The 20,003-nt window shown below is 45.5% G+C and overlaps 1 protein-coding gene across 12 annotated transcripts in view; it reads right to left on the bottom strand.

Annotated features, from left to right (window-relative positions):
• Positions 1-2,816: 2,816 nt before the first annotated feature.
• Positions 2,817-20,003, bottom strand: part of acin1a (apoptotic chromatin condensation inducer 1a) — a 28,050-nt gene continuing 10,863 nt past the window's right edge. For 11 of the 12 annotated variants that reach the window (XM_049011496.1, XM_049011500.1, XM_049011501.1 and 8 more), the window contains 13 exons: positions 14,509-14,652; positions 14,320-14,417; positions 11,440-11,521; positions 6,909-6,954; positions 6,644-6,819; positions 6,152-6,313; positions 5,772-5,949; positions 5,516-5,661; positions 5,294-5,401; positions 5,088-5,195; positions 4,554-4,839; positions 4,365-4,465; positions 2,817-4,143 (listed from right to left, as the gene is read on the bottom strand). In XM_049011496.1, the coding sequence (XP_048867453.1) occupies positions 3,790-4,143; positions 4,365-4,465; positions 4,554-4,839; positions 5,088-5,195; positions 5,294-5,401; positions 5,516-5,661; positions 5,772-5,949; positions 6,152-6,313; positions 6,644-6,819; positions 6,909-6,954; positions 11,440-11,521; positions 14,320-14,417; positions 14,509-14,652 (1,989 nt within the window). In that variant the 3' untranslated portion in view covers positions 2,817-3,789. Of the gene's footprint in view, positions 4,144-4,364; positions 4,466-4,553; positions 4,840-5,087; positions 5,196-5,293; positions 5,402-5,515; positions 5,662-5,771; positions 5,950-6,151; positions 6,314-6,643; positions 6,820-6,908; positions 6,955-11,439; positions 11,522-12,321; positions 13,726-14,319; positions 14,418-14,508; positions 14,653-20,003 lie in introns of those variants that run through there. The other variant, XM_049011508.1, reaches the window with a different exon arrangement.

Genomic DNA, 20,003 nt, shown 5'->3' with positions numbered 1-20,003 from the left:
TTCCAGACCACATCAGACGCCCCCCACCCCCTCTAATGGAGTGTATTACAGCGCCCCCACCTCACTCGCCCTACCCTCAACCTTTCCTTGAACACAGTAAGTAGCATATGGTTCACATTTAAAGACACAGAGCAAAGAGCAGGAAGAGGGAGAGAGAGATGGATGGGGGGGGGGGGGGGGGGCGGGTTGCCAGGCGAGACCAAAAATCCCACATCCGAGAGTGATTTGGCAGGGGAGTCTGACGTTATGAGACAGACAGGGGCCACCTCAGGAGCACCTGGTTTTGAGGTGGATAAACTGAGCTTGGGGGGGGGGGGAGTGGGGGGAGGTCCCAAGAGGAAGGCACAGTGCCACCAGTAGGCATGGTAAGAGACCACCTACCAGCAGAACATCCAAATGGACTCTAGTTTGGCGCAGTGAACCAAGCCATAGGGAAGATTGTTTTGTAGTCTTTGTCTCTTCCATTCCAGGACATACGAGATCATCAAAACAACAGGAACACATGACCCCCTCACAAATATTGACTTGTGGGTGTCATATTACAGAGGCGAGCCTCGAGCCTGTGTTCCAGTGTCAGCCACCACCTCCCGTTAGTATTCAAATACTTCAAATAAGTCCATTTATATGGGGGGGGGGGGAGTACAATTTTCCCCCATAACCACATCAGTCAACTAAAGTTTATTTTTTATCTTCATAACAGATGCACAGGGGACATTTATGTGACACTGCTTTCATCTGGTTAAACAAAATGAGCAGGACATTTGGAAAAAACAAAACAAAACTAAAGAAACCCATATTTCTTTCTGACAAAGTCTTTAATGGCTACGGGTAGGACAGGCGGCCCAGCCTGACCCGGACACGCTGGGTTGCAGCGTATTTCGCATAAGGTAGAAAAAATGCATAACTCAGCAACCGAGTGAGAATTACAGGGGGACGCTGCTTAGCTCAGCAGGAAGAGTGACGGACACGAACCGCCGAGTGAGAAGGGGAAGACGCAAATACAATGGATCCCGGGCAGAGAGGAAGGAAGGGAAGAGGAAGGCAGTGGCAGGGAGCGACAGACGGGGCCTGGATGGGCTAACCGACAAAACTATAATGTTAGCATTAGCTCTGCAGCGTTTTAGCACATTAATAGGATTCCGACGGCACCGTTTCGCATATTAATTTTTAAGCAGACAGAGCCAAAAGCTCAGGTTCCATTTATTCAGTTTCATTTGAGCTGCACACCAGGAAAAGTGCAGGCAAGTGTCTGCGAAAAAGTTTAGGGAAGCAATATATCGAGTCGCCATAGTAACATCAGCTTTACCATATTGTCCACCTCAACTCATTTTCCTTCACATACATCCAGGAAAAAACTGGGCGTAACTCTAAGAGCATATGGAATACTATAGAAAAACAGCAATGCAGAGACAAAATGCAGCACAGTAACATTCAAATTGCAACAACAGGTCGGTAGTGCTCAAACACCCAGTACGAAACTGGGAGGTAAACTCTTAAGCACAACTGTCTTTCGGAGATGTCCTGCTATTTTGATCTCGACATAAAATGGTGGCTTTAAACGCGGCGTCGGGAAATGTCGCTGTGCTGACATCTGCTGGCCATTCAGACTCTGCGCAGCAAAAAATAATTGCAGCCAATAACCGTTCAACATCCTCAAAGCCGTTTGTTGTCTCCTCATTCTCATATATCAGTCTGTATAATGTTAATATTCAGCATGATTTTTAATGACTGAAAACGAATATTAAAAAGGTGAAGGCCTTTACAAAGAAGGGCTGTAAAACCCTTGGGTTTATAATAATTCCTTTATGGCGCTGTTGGTGGTGCTACTGTCTCTCCCCCCCCTATGTACACGACCTTTCCCCTACAAATGTGCCAGAACTTCGCTCGGAACACATGACAAAACTTAAACCATCCAGTTTGATGCCCGAGACATTGTTGTTTGTAGAGCCAGAAGCCGTAGATCTACGTAAAATTTATCATTTGATGGACTTTCCATAATTTTGAAATGTATCATGCACATCAACTTTTTAAAAACGTCTGTCGTCTTGGCACTTGCTTAGCAATTTTACATCTTCTTTGTCAGGAATCAAAATTAAAATTACAGTAGTTTGGATTAAAAAACAAATTGTTCTGGCAATTGCTGTAATGTTTGGCTGATTTTCATAATCCCTGTCCTAAATCCAGATGAAATCTTTCATTCTATACAAAGCAGCCAGGAACCCAAAGCCAACCACACGAGACCAAATTGCCTTGACTTCGGAAAAGTGAGACGGGCTAGAGGTGGGAGGGGAAAAAAAAACAAAGGGTTTCTAACAAAAATACCAGATAGTGAAGCAGTGCAATTCTCCTTCGAGCTGCGACTCGCCAGAGCTCAGGAACTACCTGCATCTCAGCTCACGGCTGCCTGTTCACACCGGACGGATCCAGTGCCAACTCCCAGCACTACAGCCAGCAGGGGTGGGCTGGGATCACATCACCTCATCTCTTACTGGCTTGACCAAAGTATCAGATCACAGGATCACTTCAGGCCGCATGCACATCATGTCATGTGCTTTGTAGTCCAGTAGCTGACTCACTTCAAACCGTGTCTCAGTGTATTGTACTCAACAGGGCAGCCTGTGATGTTTTAGAGGACTCTGCATGGAGGTCCTAATGCTTCTCTGGGAAGAATGGCAGGTGTTCAAGGCGTGTTTGGGAAGTGAGTAGGATGCATGTCAGCACACGTGCTGGGTACAGTAGGGGCTGTGCTGCTGTCTGAGGTGGGGGTGCGCTCGTCAGAAGTTCCCTGCTGCATACATCCATGCTTCACCAAAAGCAAGAGTCTTTAAATTTCATTTTTATTCTTTGTACATTCAGCACTTACAGGAAAAAAAAAAAAAAAATCAAAATTTCATACTAAAATTATAAAATTAAAAATATTAAAAGTCATTTCATTTATGGAGGTTAAACTCACCCATCCCCAGACACCCCTGGCACAAGTGTCCATCATTCTCATAGCTGATACTGACGGGGGGGGGGGAATACGGATTTTACAGAAACTCTGGAAATGGGGGAGGGGGTTACTGATAAGGAGGGAGTGGGAAAAAAAAAAAACCATGGAAACAGCATCTCATGCCAGGGGCTCCGTGTCTCTGCTCAGGCCACAGCGACAGCAGAGGGGACGCAGCCACGGCAACGGAGCGAGCCAAGCGCGCAGTAAGCGTCCGCGCGATGACCGGCGACTCAGAGCGCCCCCTGCAGGACAGGGAATGTGGGCCAGCCGGGAGTCCCTCTCCAGACAGGGCTCCGCAGCTGAGTGTGTCTGCCCTCGGGAAGGTGTGGTGGGATACCGCACACGTGCTCTGAAGGTTTGGGGGGTGGTGGTGGTGGGGTGGGTGGGGGGGGTTTGGTGGCGGCGCTGAACACACCCAAAGCGAATGCTTTGCCCAAGCACACACGAGCGACGTGCGTGACCACACAGAACACGGCCTGAGCCTCACCGGCGGGGAGGAGGGGGCAGTTTGGGGCGCATCAGGGCCCCTCCCAGTGGCTGGACGTGAAGGTCAGTGTGGGGGAAATCACCCACCAGCGTGTCTGTGCTGTTGAGGAGGAAGAGGCATGTGGCATTCATGCGTGCGGGCCAGAGGGGGGCTGCAGGGATTTAAGACCATGTGTGTGAGGACGCGGGCGGGCAGGGGGGGGGCGGGCGCAGCAGGTCTGTACAAGGGGAGGGCGGCAGCACGCAGAGGCTGTTAACAGAGTCGCGCTTTTTCCTGAAGCCACACGGCGCAGCGCTGGGGGCTCAGAGTCTTAGTGGCGTCTGTCCCGACCGGGGGGGTTGCTGCGGCTGCGGGAGCGCCGGGCCCCGCTGCTGCCCCCTGTTGCTCGGCTCTCCCCACCTCTGCTGCGCTGCGCCTCCTTCTTCTTCTCCCCGTCCCGCTCCCGCTCCCTGTCCCGCTCCCGGCCACGCTCCCTCTCCCGCTCTCCGTCCCCCCGGCCACCCCCCTCCGTCGCCCCGCTTCCCCCTCCCCCCTCCTTCTCACGCCCTTTCATCCTCTCCTTGCGCTCCTCCTCCCGCTTCCTCTCCTCCTCCTCCTGCATCTCCTTGCGTCGCTTCTCCCGCTCCTTCATGCGCTCCGCACGCTCCTTCTCTCGCTGTACCACCTGTAGCAGAGAGCAGACGCCATGAAACAACTGTGTGTCGAAACGAGGCTGGAACTCCAGGGCCGAAGCCCTCAGCTCAAAGTCGACTGGCCATATTTTGTCAGTCACTATCAAAATGTATCATTGGTTGATAAATTTGGTACCTCTGTATGAATTTTGGCAGTTCCACAACTGAAGAAAAAAAAAATCCTACAATTTAACTGCCCCCAGACCCACCATACCTGTTCATCAGTGAGGGGAAGCCAGTATATACAAGGGGCTGCTTTGGTCTTGTAGAACAGGTCGTCCAGCAGTTTGGCTGGTGGTTCTTCCGGAGCTTTCTCTGCAAAACACACACACACACATACAGGTAAGGCTCAGGTCCAGAACTGCAGTGTCAGCCACATGCCACGCCCCCGAAGCCCACGCACCTTTCTTGTCCGCCTTTCTCTCCTTGCTCTTCCCGCGCTCCTTGCGCCTCCGCTCTCGGTCCCGTGACCGGGAGCGCCGTTCAGCGCCCTCCCTCTCCTCGCCGGGCCGGCCGAAATCCCGGACCTTGTCGCGGTCCCACTCGCGCTCGCCGCGGGCCCTCTCCCGGCGCTCCATCTCACGTTCGCGCTCTGCCCGCTGGTCACGCTCCAGGGGCCGTGCTGCGGGCCCCGGAGGCTCCTCACCGGGGCCACGCTCTGGGACCACAAGGCCACGGTGGAAATCCACCTACGGAGCAAAGGCCGGGGGGGGGGATTAATTACACTTTTCCTAACGAACCGGCTAAAAATATTAACATGCATAAAATTAAGAAGGACTGTTAGCAGTGTTTCTCAAGCCGCAGTTGGGAAGGATCAGCAAAGCCGTGGACCGTTCGGGGGGTCCCTGAGGACCAGGCTGAGAAACGCCGCCTTAGCGCCGGAAAGTTAGGCGCAACATAGCCTCTCTGCTGCTGGAGCAAGGGGGAGCGAACTCACCTCCTCCTTCTCTGCAAAGTCCACACTGAGGAATTTGGGGTTGCTCTGGGGCCACTTCACCCCATGCAGGGCAGACCTTGTGGCCAACGCCTCCTCTGTGCTGGAGTACTAAAGACAGGGCAGATGGGGCTGGTATGAGAACAAGGCAGAGGGGCAGAGGATGGAGGAGTGGGCGGGGCCATGGGATGCGGGGGTCAAGGCCTCACAGTCACGTAGCAGTGCGACTTGATCTTGTCGATCCAGAAGTCCTCCTCCAGCAGAGTGCCCGTGCGGCTGAGCAGCTCCTTCAGCTGACCCAGGGTGAACGGCCTCACCTATAACAGGGACGATGAGGAAAGGGATAACATTACGCAGCTGCCGGGGAATACGCCATGAGGGGGCGCCCTCGCGTCGTCCGGCAACGGAGCGGCCGGCATCCAGCTTCTCACCAGGTTACAGACGTGGACGATGTTGGTGATTTTGCCGCGGGGGGGTGAAGGTTGTTTGGTGCTGGGAAGCGGGTCATCTATAGTGATGGAGACGCCCGTCTTCTGCTGGCTGATGGAGCGGCGCAGCAGCGTATCGCTGGGCGGCACTGAGAAACAGGGAAAGGGGACAATGAGCAAGAAAGGCGCGGGCAGAGAAAACGGACAGTGGACATGCTTCTGCACAGTCGGTCCGGCAGAATCGACCTTCCCAGCTCACCCTTCTTCATGTCAGCCTCGCAGGCAGCCGCGGGGGCTTGCATCTCCATGGGCACCGGCATGGGGATGTCCTTCTCCTCCTTGGACTCCTCCTGGCTCTTTTCGATCTCGGGAAGCTCCTTGTCCTCCTCCCTTCTTGTCTCCTCCTGTCCATTCTCCTGGCTTTCAGCGGGAACCACCTGAGGGAGCGGCCGGACAGGAGGGGGAGGAGGAGAAGACGGCTTTTGTTACCGAACAAATACAATCATTGACTGGAGGAAGCGGGAACAGGTGAGATGGCGGGGGAGGGGATTAATCGCACAGGGTATCCGACATAGACCACGCAGCACCACAGAGGGGTCACGGGTACGGCCAGGGCAGACCGCCAGGAAAGCATCCAACCTGTGTGACGGTTCGCTGGATCTTTAGTCCTTTGTCCAGCTCGGCTTCTCCCATCTCCTCCCGCTCGGCGACCTCCTCGTCCCCAGACAGCCGGCCCTCATCCGGATGCAGCTCCACCACGGCCTCCTGCCCCCCTGTGGGCTTGATGTCTGGGATCAAGGACTAAAGCAGGTGGGATGGACCAGGTATCAGGAGATGTGCAAATCAGGCAAAAGCGAAAACGTCCTTGCAAGAACTGCCAGGACTACGCTAACGGCTAACTGTGTGTCTGAAGGCCAGAATGGCTGCGATGGACCAGCGGGTGAAATGCATGCTGGCAAATATGGAAGCTGCACAGCTGGGGGTTGTGGGAAATACCCCATAAGCCTCATGCATGGCAACACCGATGCAGATAAATACAAATGAACTGGCTATATGAACTGCAAAATTTTGCTACTGTAACCAATAACCTGGAATAAACTATATAATAATATAATATAAGCCGCTCCCCACCTTCAGCGAATCTGTAGTGATGCTAATGGAAGGCTTCTTGGCAGTCACAGCAGCACTGGAGCCCCATCTCCTCTTCCTCCCCGCCAAAGCACTAGAGTCCGCCTCGGTCGGTGAGCCGAGGGGGGCGGCCGGGGGTGTCGTGGCAGGGGTGGCTCCCGGAGACAGCTTTCCACTTGCTGGGGGATGGGGCAAGGGGGCAGAGGCTGAGCATCCAGAGGCTGCTTGTGTGAAAGAGTGGTGACACAAAAACGGCCGGGACACTCACCACTCAGTGAGATCTTGCGGACCGGGAATGTTTTCGCTGTGGAACTCTGAAAGGGTGGGAAAATAAAGGAACGAGAGTTCCAAAAAGAGGGCAGAGAGACACAGAAAGAGGGTGAATGGGTTAGGTTTAAAAACCACAGAAATATACTGCTATCCCCCCCAAAACAAAGGAATTGCCATAAATGGAGTATGTACCACAGACATTCATGTGCAGGTTATAAAAGCAGGTTATAAATCCTTTATTCGCCATTTGCAGAAGTACAAGCACAGGTACATTGGGATTCTCTTCATCTGCCCCATGTCGCTCTACATAGTTCGAGGTCACAGCACAGGGTCAGCCAGCGTGCGGCACCCTAAGAGCTGGGAGTTAAGGGCCTCGCTCAAGGGCCCACAGACATGTGACTATTAGGCCAGGGCTCGAACTGGTGATCTTCCTACCACGGGGAAAAAAACAGAGGAGAGCACGAACGCAGAACCAGAACCAATGCAGTCAAGATTCCCACATCAGAGAGGGAATTCCAAGCGGCCAGCGCAGCCGAAGCCTCAACTTATGTCTCCCGCCTCGGTGAAGATGTTATCGCCCCAACCAGGTAAGTATAAAGCCACTAAATATAAAAATATTAATGAATTATAAAGGAGGTGAATATCATTGCTATTCACAGAAGGACCTGAGTACCAGTTTATAGTCTAAAGGGCTCTAGAGACTGGAGCCGTTGACTGACAGCACAGGACCGGCCGTGCAGGCACCAAGAAACACAAGTTAGACTAGACTGCAGTGGCTGTGATCATTGTGGTATACTGCTGGAAAATGCCTGAGAGGCAGTAACGTGAAGTCACTTCCTGCAACCAGCCTATTACACTAAGCACAGCACCCATTCATCAGCAGCATGCACCTTACGAACACTTAACCTGATAAGGGTCATGACTGTCTGGCACCTGTCCCAGGCAGCACAGGGCACTCGGCAAGGGCTCCCCCTAGAGTGGATGTCAGTCCTTCACAGGGTAGACACACAGTCGTTACAGACCCTCTGATCGGTCAGCAGCCGATTTAAAATTGGTTGATTTTCAGTTTAAATTACGTGATCGGTGGCCATTAATAATAATAAGAATTCTCCCTGCGTTTCTTGGAAAAGCACAGGCCTCTCACCAAGAGCCAAGATCCGTTTTTGTGTGCGTAAGCGGCTACTTCTCTGTTAAATATTGAAAACATTAATTGATTTGAGATTCATCTTTACAGCAGGCCACTTAATTTTATCTTACCATATGTAGCCTTTAGAAATAAGGAAAAATAAGAGTACTGCAGTCCCCCTGTATTCACGGTTTACATTATATTATCTAGTAAAAATATCTTATTAGTCACTGAACACAAGCTGCTACAGTGGATCCCGTTAATTAAAATACTGCTGCTATTAACTGGTACGGGTGTGTTTGATTTTGAAATGAGTTTCACTGGCATTAGCTTCCTAAAACAATTGGTAATATGATTAGATACATTTCTGACCCAATGGAATAGGTTCTCTACCTTTTAAAAAAGCCTGATAGCTATTCGTTTTTCTTCAATAGCTAAACTGAACTATTTTGTTTCCATTAATATAATAGTTACATTTTAAACGGGAGATCTATGTCCCCCCTATGATTGCTGATCAGCAAATCAGTGACTAGGGCCCAAAAACTCGAAGCATCTCTAATAATCAAACCATCTACCAGTCTGCTGTAATAATTTTAAATAAAATAAAGTTATGATAAAGCTAGTTATATTAGGATACCTGACCTCACTGGGCAGTTAGCATCCAACCAGAAGTGGCCAAGTTTAGACAAAACCAAGATCAAGCCAAGATGTGAGTTAGATTCCCTTTGACTGAAGGGAATTAAGCCTTTATCACTGCTGGCTGTGCAGTGCTCTGCCACAGAAAAAGACAGAATTAAAGCCTTTCATAAGAACTCCTCACTGCTGGCTGTGCAGTGCTCTGCCACAGAAAAGACAGAATTAAAGCCTTTCATAAGGTCTCCTCACTGCTGGCTGTGCAGTGCTCTGTCACAGAAAAGACAGAATTAAAGCCTTTCACAAGGTCTCCTCACTGCTGGCTGTGCAGTGCTCTGCCACAGAAAAAGACAGAATTAAAGCCTTTCACAAGGTCTCCTCACTGCTGGCTGTGCAGTGCTCTGCCACAGAAAAAGACAGAATTAAAGCCTTTCATAAGGTCTCCTCACTGCTGGCTGTGCAGTGCTCTGCCACAGAAAAAGAATTAAAGCCTTTCATAAGGTCTCCTCACTGCTGGCTGTGCAGTGCTTTATCACAGAAAAGACAGAATTAAAGCCTTTCATAAGGTCTCCTCACTGCTGGCTGTGCAGTGCTCTGCCACAGAACACACAGGATTAAAGCCTTTCATAAGGTCTCCACTTATAGCTCTTAAGGGAAAAGCAACTCTTACTTATGAAATGCTCAAATTAAATTGGCAGCAAAAAATTTAAGTGCTTCCTCCAAAAGATAATGAAGCCTTATGCTTTCCCTGGTGGCAAGAAACGTGAACAGAGCACAGAGGAATGTGCCGCTGCATGAGGAGAAAAATCACTTCAGACACCACAGCCAACAGTAAACAACCGAGCTGTATGTCATATTTTATCTATGGTAACTGCACTGCATTCCCAAAGTTGCCTGGTTATAGGAATTTAAAAAAATTAAAAATGCCCAGATCTTTTGAAAAAGCATCACCAAGTCACACAGTAAATGATCCTTGCATACAAGGACAGTTAAAAGCGACCAGCGCCAGCCTGACATTAGAACTGAGAGCTAGAGATCAACTTTGATGAGGTTAATAATCACTTCTCCCCTAGTGCGCTATAAGAGCTGGGTGAACTTGAGAATGCTCAATATTATCTGCACCTTTCCCCCTCAGACAGGGATTCTAGGTATGTCAGAACAGCTATTTAAGGCTGAACAGACATGGGAACACTGCCCCCTAGTGGCCGGGCCAGACTGCTTTGAAAGATCCCTGATTTTTGACTACCTATTCTCCAACACTATACTTTATCCCACAACATGCACACAGGTAAGTCACTTGCCAGGGGTCTCTCTAGCGATTCTAAAATATTAGCCAATGAGGCTACCTGTACTGGAGTTTCCTTAACCACGCATAAAATGTATTTGCCACAAAATCATTCTCACGCTGAAAACAGGACGGCTTCTACAGACGCAAAAAGATCAAATGTGATACCGTGCGTCTGGAGGAAAATAGCCTGGAGTTGTCTAGCAATTTACCCACATACAAAAGGCATTTTCTGTGCATGTTTCCCTTCCTTAATTACCAATTTCCCCAAAGCGCCAATTAGTTAACTTAGAGAGACAACATACAGCATGTAAAGGTCAGTATTAAATCTGGAATGTATGGACAGACATTTTGTATTACACACCTTTGGTTCCCCGCCCCCTGTAGAATGCTAACCTAGCTTGTAGCAGCTGTGTGGTGAGTGGTAGCTGTACTTATTGGCATGAATCAAGCATACTACTGATGCTTTTTGAACCCTTTCTCTCAGTGAAGCCCTTACGCGCTTCATCATACAGTCCTGGAATGATTAAGAGGCTGCTCATCATTCATACATTTATTTAAGAGGCGTCTCTAACAGTGAATCGTTCGCAAACAACCCAGCACTAGTTTCCACCCACTGGTGCAAGTGAAGGTCGCAGCGATATCAGAATGTTGGAGGAAACTTGGAAAGGAAACAGTGTTTCACAAAAACATATTTAGTGTTATACACACACATACATACAGAGAAAACCGATTTGATCGGGATTGTGAGTTTGATCTTCCCCAGTGTGGCGAAATGATCGCAAAATAAATGCGTCATTCACATTTTAAAATCGCCACTAGCAATTTGGCAAATTGCCACCGAGAACCTGCACTGGGTACAAACAACAATGTAACAACTGCTTAAATATCCCAATAAAGAAAATCTCTATATATACAGGAACAAAACAGGAACAACTTTTCCACAGAACTACTCATGGTGGTGAAAAAGAGTTAGAAATGCATTTAAAATGTTAAATCTCATTCATTGCTGCCACCCCTAACAGCTCATTTTCACAGAATAACACAATCACACCAGCGGCAGGAAAAACTTGAAAGTTCTTTGGGATAAAGACATCCTATTAAAGCAGGCAAGGTCAATGAAGGGGAGAAGCAGCAGGTGGGGAAAATAGGCCCGAGTCAAGATTTATAAAAGGGCTGACTAATAGATGCAAAAATATCACTAACAGAATGGGGATGAGGGAGACATGACGGGTATATGTGTTATAGCGCATTATTAGTAAATGTAGAGAACAACCTGCTTGCAGCACTGCCATTTGATCATACCATGTAAATGTTACAAAAGACAAATTTATTCAAGATCAGATTCCGCAGGCATTATAATTGTGTTAGCTGTGAATGTTGTGTTCTGCGACCTGTAAGCTTAAGCATTCACATAGCACACCTAGCAGTGCCATCCCCCCACCCGGCTCCTGCACGCCTCCACTCCATCCCCATTGGACTTACCTCTTCTGCGGGCCCTTCGTTGCTATCTGAAGCCACCTCTATATCCGGGCCAGGCACGTCTGCTGTGGCCTGCTTCACCTCCCTGACACAGAGACGACACAGCTCAGCATCAGAACACAGGCACAAGTCAGGCTAGCATCTGACAAGGCAAAGCCCAGCACTGCCAGCTTTCTGTGTGCAATGATGACAGAAAGTGATTCAAATCAAACCAAATGTGAACTGAATGTGTCAGACAAGCTTTGAAAGCAAAGGAAAATAGATCCTGTCGTGTACAATGAGAAATTGGGGTGCTGTGACGGGGTTAAATTAGTAGTAACTATGGCGTAACTAAGCATTCAAACACAAATTGGGTATTTTACCTAAACTGTTAAGTATGGAGTGACACAGTAATCGAATTTTGAGTTTTGGGGGGCATTTCAAAAATTTCAAGGAATTTCAGTATTTCAAAACGTAAGCCCGTTATCAAACCACTTATTTCTAAACTACAACTAACAATGAAAATGTTAGCTTTCATGCGCGAAATAACGAGAAATGAAACAAAACGAATGGAATACTGGGTGCAAAAACTTATGATCCAGTAAGAAGGTGCACCACTCAGTGAAGCGCCGAAGATCAGACGCTCACCGCATTGGCCACTTAAATATTTCAAAAGAAGCATGCTTCGAGGCACAATGAATTACCGGCGGTACCCACCGCCACCAGCGCACTCAATCGCACACGCCGACGCCAATGCACCGCAAGCCCGGAGACGCTTGTTTAAAGAGGCGAGGAGACGCGGAGAGGCTGCGCGGACCGCGATACATGCGTCGCTCTGAAAAGGGCATCGTTGCAGTGATACGAGTACGAAAGCCCAGGCGTCTCTCCTTTGCTTGGATACCTTACCCGCTTTTGTTGGTTTCGAACAGCATTATTGTTACGTCCGAATCACACTTATTGCTCCGTCCGAATGAACAACGATAGTTCTGGCCCCGATCGGGCCTGTTTCACTCTGGCAAATATAGACCGCGGCCAGAATTACGGTTGTATACGCCGCTTTGGTATCACCGTGACCAAGCACGCACAGCAGCCATGTTGAAATGCGCGAAAGGCTGCGAAACACAGCAAGGACCCCGCTTCGATGCATTGCCGGGCTGCCCAGGCTGTTTGCCTGACTAGAAGTACGGTAACAGATTCTAAAATATTTTATGAAAACTTAGTGCTATGTTTATTACTGTATGCGAAATTAAAAGTCTTTGCAAACTTCTATGAAAATGACCATAATGCGTCGTTATTTTCTAAAAAACAATCACGTATAAAAGCTTCAATGTCTGAGAGCCTACACCATCTCCGAACTCAGATTCTTGTATGAAAATCTGGTTCAGATCAATTCAACATCAGACCAATTGCATTAACTTTGTAAAAATTAAAATGACAAAAACACACTGGCTCACATGGTCCACACCGCAATAGCCAAACCGGCAGACTACCAGTATAAAAACCGACCACTGGCGGATTCTAGAGGTAGTTTTTTGTTAAGTCTGCACTGGAAAATAAGTGAAGTGGTGCACGGAAAAGCGTTACCAGTAATACATAATACCAGTATATTCATCTATCGCCACAGATTGCATACAATGCGTCTCGGGCATTTTAATGGCAATCTTTTGTAAGTTTTCACCGAACGGTAAGTTACGACTGCCCAGCAAATATGTATAAACGGTTGATTTATTACCTTTAAAACATAAGAGGAAAATAATATTACATGATCCCGAAAACTTCTGGAATTAACAAAAAGAAGCACCAAGCCAAAACAGCATGTTCACGAGACAGTTCCTTGTATTAAACAGTTGCACAAATACCAATTAGGGTGATTAGACATAACTAGTAGTACAATTGCTCAGATATGAAGCTGTTGTGTATCTAGCAATACTCATCCATCCATTTGGACATTTCAGTGCAACTGGAGAACTGAATCCAGCTGTCCTGTAAAACACGGCCTCTCGCTTTTTATTGTATATCAGTAAACGCATTCCTCCTTATACAGGAGTCCCTTCTGCATAAGCCTACACTATAAAAACCTAATCGCATTTCCCATGTAAAGATGCAGTATGTATACATACATGCATATACACCAAAGCAGTCTGCGGTTTTAATCTTGCTCTGTATGGTAGGGGGAACAGGCTGCTTCCCAGTGCTTTGTGCTCACAGTTTACATGCAGGTGAGATGCCCGTGGGAAGCTTGTATGAATGAATTCAAATAAGCACACGAAACCCAGAGCTCTGGCATAGGAGGATACATGGAAATGGTATAAATGTGCAGGTGGTGAGAAAATATAGCACCAAAAAAAAAAAAAAACTGTGCTAGTGGGCATGTATGAGCAGCATTTCAAATATCTGACCCCTGAATAAGGAGGAGCAGGGCTGTAGTAATTTAGTGACTTTATTAATCGCCATGGGGCAGTGTTTGCCTACACTATCCTGCCCTTCCTGAGACACACACACCCACGTACAGGTAAGAGCAAGCTTAGGGATCACAGCACGACCTACGGCACCCCTGGAAATGGGGGGTTTAAGGGCCTTGCTCAAGGGCCCACGGACAGATGACTATTCTGCCGAGGCTCAAACCAACAACCTACCAATCACAGGCACAGAGGCTTAACCTGCCGAGTCACACAAACCCAATTTTTGATTTAGGCTTTATCTTGAATAATGCATGTGATTGCTTTCTATATGAAGTAAACAGATACTCTTTAAGAGGTCATACCACATGCAAGCGGCATCATGTAGACACTCTCATAGGATCAGTTTACATGTATTTGCATGTGCCTGTATGAAAATCACCTCGCCACCTAACCTGGAATCCTGACAGTGTTTGCAGTGACCATGATTTTGACTTTGACCAACCTGGATGAATGACTCGGAGTAACCTCCATTTTTGCATCATCATCATCATCCATATCACGGTCCTCCCATTCTTCCCCTGTTCTTTCAGCACGTGGCTTCTGGAGATAATGGGACAGTGACACTTAGGTTATTCTGCTCGACATAGGGAAGGGGACATCACAGTCATCACTGCCAATATATGAGGCTGACCTTGCTGTGTCTCACTTCGGTGGACACGCCGTCCTCCTCTTCTCGCGCTGTCCTCTTGCGCTGTGCCCCAGAAGTGGCTTTGAGGGAGCCTTCTGGTTGCACTGGTTTCTTGCTGTCCTGGGTCTCTCCCAAAGTGCTGGTAGACTGAGATGTGTGGATATACAACATAAAAAAGGTTATTCACCAGCAACAGACTTATAGTTAATGAGGCCATGTAGACATGTGACATTTACTACCATAACACTGGCACAAAGTTATAGCATATCTAGATACACCGACATAACAGCTTCACGATATCAACAGGTATACATAAGGTCATTTAACAAATATCCAGACAGTCACAGAACAATTTCATTAGGACAAAGTTCCGGCTTCACAGTCCACTTTTCTTAATTTAGCTCCTAAGACGTGACAGAACACAGCACTGAGTGACAGCTCCAGCTGACTCTAGCACCCTTATGGTCCTCAAAGCTGAACAATCACCTAACCACCTCCTCGCAATCACCCAGCAGTCCCCAGGCACTCAAAAGCCTCTGGGATGCGCTAAAGCAGCAGAAACAACAACCTCTCCTTCAGATGTTGAACTGATTTTTTAAGTCTACTAAACTGGAAATTTATACTCTAGCCCAAGACACTCCAACTATTTTTCGAGGGCCAAATTCCATCAGTAACACAAAGCCAAGGTCCACTGGAGGAAGAAAAACAAAGAATCGATCATGTCCTGCGTTAAGTTGCCCCCCCCCCCCCCATGTTTCAGATTTTAACCAAACCGGTCTCAATCGTTTGTCCTGCATTTGTGCCGTTGAAATTTTCATTTGGGCCGTTTTAGTTTCTGAGATATGTTTGTTTACATTGTGATGTCACCAGCTTGAAGTTGGCCCTCCATTTGTGTCCAGTTTCTTCCGCCGTCCAAATTCCTTCCCGTGACGTATCGCGCGGCTGTTTGGCCAATGGTGCAGTTTCAAGGAAACCCATAAGCCTCAAGTAGACCCTTACACTACAGCAAGAGCTCACATCAATAAAATATGTTCGTAGATGTTTTTTATGGTGCGTTTTTATTAACTGTCATTAAGAAAACCTTTACATTTAGCTTGATAGTAATCTAATACATTAGTTGTAATGTACAACCAGCTCTACAGCGATGTTTTATCCCACACTGCTGCAGCGAATTAAACGTCGGTTGTACTTTCACACTAAATGCGAATGGCTTCTTAATAATGACTAATAAAAACATACTTATTAAAAAAAAACATTCGTAAATGTATTTTATTGATGTGAACGCTTGCTGCACCTGTAAGGGTGAACATATTGCTGTAGAGTTAAATATACATTAACAATAAATTCGCTAAAGGTGACGATTTCGTAATTAATAACACAAACATTTATGGCCGGCGTTTACATCAATAGAATACGCTTACAAATGTTTTTAAAGTTTATTAATGTAATTATGTAATTAATGTAATATTTTATTAATGTAATGAAAGTAAAGCAGCACAAACGACAATTTTAACGGCACAAACAAGGCAAACGATTGCATTTAACTGGGTTTTTGGTCCAGATACAGACCAGTCACCAGCTGGTGACTACTGCTCAAGTAAACAAACAAAACAAACAAACAAACAAACAAAAACAAATGGTACTGGTACATAAAGAGTAGACCTGCCCTTGAAGAGCCTGAAGCACAGACTATTCATTACCCATATTTTAAGCATATCAATATTTAAAAAATGTATATCAGTAAAATTTGAATTTCATGCGTATTACCATTAAAAAATTAAACTAAATTTACTGCCAGACTTGAGTGACTTGATGTATGTCTTACCAGTAACTTTTCATAACCAAACATTACTTATATAACCAAAAATCAGACCTAAGTGAAAAGGTTCACTTTTCCACCTGAAAAGACATAAAGGTCCCAAAGGGAAAAGCTTCTGGCTGCTGTGATGCATTTTACTGGCGGTCATCCTGAGCAGGGCTCACAACATTTCCAAATCCATTGTAGCCCATTGGGCAGGCATTCTTCATATTTTGGTAGCCCAAAATCAGTTCTGACTAGGGCTGCCGAGATGAGTTGACGTAGTCGATGACGTCGGCGCTGAAAATGCATCGACAGCAATATTTTAAATCCAACTCATTTTTTTTTTACTATAAGAAACTAATTTGTGAACTGAAATGAAAAATGAAAACCGTTTACCAAAAATCCTGATGGACTTTTAGCAGCAAAAATTAGCACCACATCCAAACATCTTTTTACCTTGTTTATCCACAATATTTCCTCTTTTAAAAGATGTGGTTTCGAAGCTGTCCCTTTCTTCATTCCCATTTCAGTGCTTATCGCTTCCATTATTTACCAAAACAGTAGCATGGAGCGCTCCACTAATTGAGTTTAATAAGCATAAGAATATGCTGAATTTAAGTAAAAACGTCTGGGTATCAGAATACGCATCTCATTAACATTTTAGGCATACTACTGATTTGCTTATCGAACTGTGGGCGAAAATATCCGTATAGTTCCGAAAAGCTGGCATCCATTATGTAAAGCCCTGTAATAGCAGTTTGATGTCATCAAATAAAAATAGCTTAAACAGTCTGATTTAAGGAGTGTAAGGAGTTTAGATTAAAATTGACCAATCGGTAAAAGACAGTTTAAAAATGTACATATACACACAAGGAAACAAAAGCTATTTCAGGTGGAAGCATATTAGGAGTGGCAATCGGCAGTGATCGCCTGAATAGGTATTTTATTGATATGCATCACAATTTTTAAACAGATTTTGCTAAAGAGCATTTCAAGTCTACATTTTAAGTAAAGATAAGGGCTGTAACAGCACACATATTCATCATATACCTTTCAGTTACATCATTTTAAGTTTGGATCATGTAATGACACAAATTAATACATTTCTTGAAGCGAAACCTAAATTCATAAATAGATGTTCGACATGAAAAACATTATGCTAATTGTGGCTTCGAATTAGGCTGCAGCTAGTCCTAGAGAACTCAAAGATGCTCCCACATCACTTAAATCAATAGGTTGCAAACATTTTGGCTTCCTAATAAATTACGTCAACATCAGAGAGAGAGTAGTTAAGACTAAGAACGTCTAACGGCTCAGTAATACTGGATATTTTTAAACTTGGATATTTTTCTGAAAACACATCCAACATGCTAACGCATTTTAGACGGTATCATCCAAGTGTGTGTTTTTGCCAGGAAATGGGCTAAAAAAATAACTAACACTAAAAGTTAAAAATATACGATTTTAGCCCCAATTCTTTTGCTTGCTGAAAGCTTTAGGCAATCGGCAACAAAACCCCGAGATCAGAGGCAAATTAGTGTTCGCTTGACTTTGCAAATTGGCGCTTGATCGCTATTAGTTCAGACGCAACTGGACACAGTTGCCGATGTGTTCTAGGGGCCCGTTTCTGGACCTGTCAGCAACTCCAAATCCTGTAGTGTGAAGAGCGTTGCGTTTGGCAATGAGTCGCGAGATGAGCTACAGCCAGTGAAAGTGCAAGACATGGGGTGAGGTGAAACCCAAGGGAAGAGTTCAAACAAGGTGTAAATGGTTTTAAATAAATTTGCTTAGAAACTGTTCTTAGTGCTCAGAGAAGAGGTATAGAGATATTCCTTGAAAGTTTACATTTCACACACTTATGGTTAATGGCTTTAAATTGAGTCTCTGCACGTTTACTCATTCATGATAGCACCATGCCAACTTGCGCATGTCAGTCCCTTAATAAAATCAGGCTGTGTGCAACTGGGCAAATATATCAGCAGTACCAAATGTGAACAACAATTTCAGTAATCCATGTTTAAAAATGTATTTAACTATATTAAAATCGCCACCTTAAAGAATCACAATTTGTGACAGAATCGATTCCCCCACCCACCCTTAAGCATACGCTAAAGGCCTTTCTTATTTCACATTAGGGAAACCAGCCACTATGTACGACCCAGGCAATATGAACTAGGCACCAGGAGTGAGCTTGGGACAGAGCAGTCTATCATCATCACCAATGTTCAATTTTAAGGACGTTTTTCAGGGTGCCCATAAGGCAGCCTGCTCCCAGATGAGGGTGCCCTGGAAAAAAGGGTACAAATTCTGCAGGATTGATTTTGAACTCATGAGGTAACACCAGTATGTGCAGAGCAGGCAGCTGGCTAGGTTCAGTATGATGCTTACTTAACCTTGATACAAAATACTACATGCAGATGCTACACGTACCGGTAACACTAGATATCAAAAATGAAAAGATGTGGGGGGAAAAATTCATAAAGATTTGCCGATTCATGTAGAGGTGATTTAATCCTATGAGCCATGTGGAACCACAACTCTTGTTGAATATATACATAAAAAAAAAACTTCATGTAATACATACCGTATTTAATAAAAATGCAAATACACATTTTATGCATTTGACACTACAAGACAAAAAAAATTCCAATATATTTCTCAAAAATAAAATCTGTGTAAAATTGGACCTACGTTGTCCAAACCAATGTTGTTGAACGTTCAACTGTATGACATGGACACTACAGGAGCGTTAAAATTGTAACACACATTTTTGCACAAGCACCAGATGCGCTATGTTTAGCGTTTGCAATGAAACGGTAATTTACAACATTCAACATTGCTTATTTTGGCTGAATTATAAAAAGAACTGCCAGCCATATAAAATGGGATGCAGCATTCCAATAAGGGATGATCGCATGCTGCAAGAGATGGGTGACAACTTTAATTATAAAAGCTAGAAATTACATTAACGAAGAACTGTGTGGCAGTCAAAAAAAGGCTCTTACTACTTAGCTGAGCCAAGATGGTTAGATCACTAAAGAGAGCCAGAAATCCCATCAACACCAAACTGATACCCACGCAAATTGACTGTCTGAATTACTACATCACAGCTGCACATAAAACACGTGACTGGTACGTAAGGAGTATTAATTTGATGCATTACTTCTGAAGGTTTTGAGCCTGATAGCATTATATAATGTATAGCTTACACATACATGTATGTACTCAAGCAAATTCAGCAAAGCGACACCAGTGAGGTGGACATCAAGGCTGACCACGGACGACTCGATGACCATTAAATGCACTTCAGACATCAAAAGAGTAAAGAAAAAGGAAACCAACCCCTCAGACAGTTCTTGCAGCCGCACATCCCGAGATAAAAATAAACTGATCAACAATTTGCCTTTAAAAACATCCACTAACAAAGCAGATTTGTTGTAATAACAGACACAGTGCTGTAATGTTAACAGGACAATGTAATCGCTTAACGTTATATGACGAAAATAACAATAATCTAAAAAAAGACTAAGCAGCATGAGATTTATGCTTGTGCTTACTCGTGAATACACAGAAATATTTTATCCATACTTTTTTCTCTGCTGTTTTTATACCAGAAAAAAATTAAACCTCCAGAACTTTCCAGTTGCTTTCTTTTACTTCAGTGTTACGATGACATTTGAAAAAAATCAGACAATTA

The sequence above is a fragment of the Brienomyrus brachyistius genome, chromosome 4, assembly GCF_023856365.1.
Source record: "Brienomyrus brachyistius isolate T26 chromosome 4, BBRACH_0.4, whole genome shotgun sequence".
Classification (NCBI taxonomy): Eukaryota; Metazoa; Chordata; class Actinopteri; order Osteoglossiformes; family Mormyridae; genus Brienomyrus; species Brienomyrus brachyistius.
This window is presented reverse-complemented; position numbering and strand designations above follow the sequence as displayed.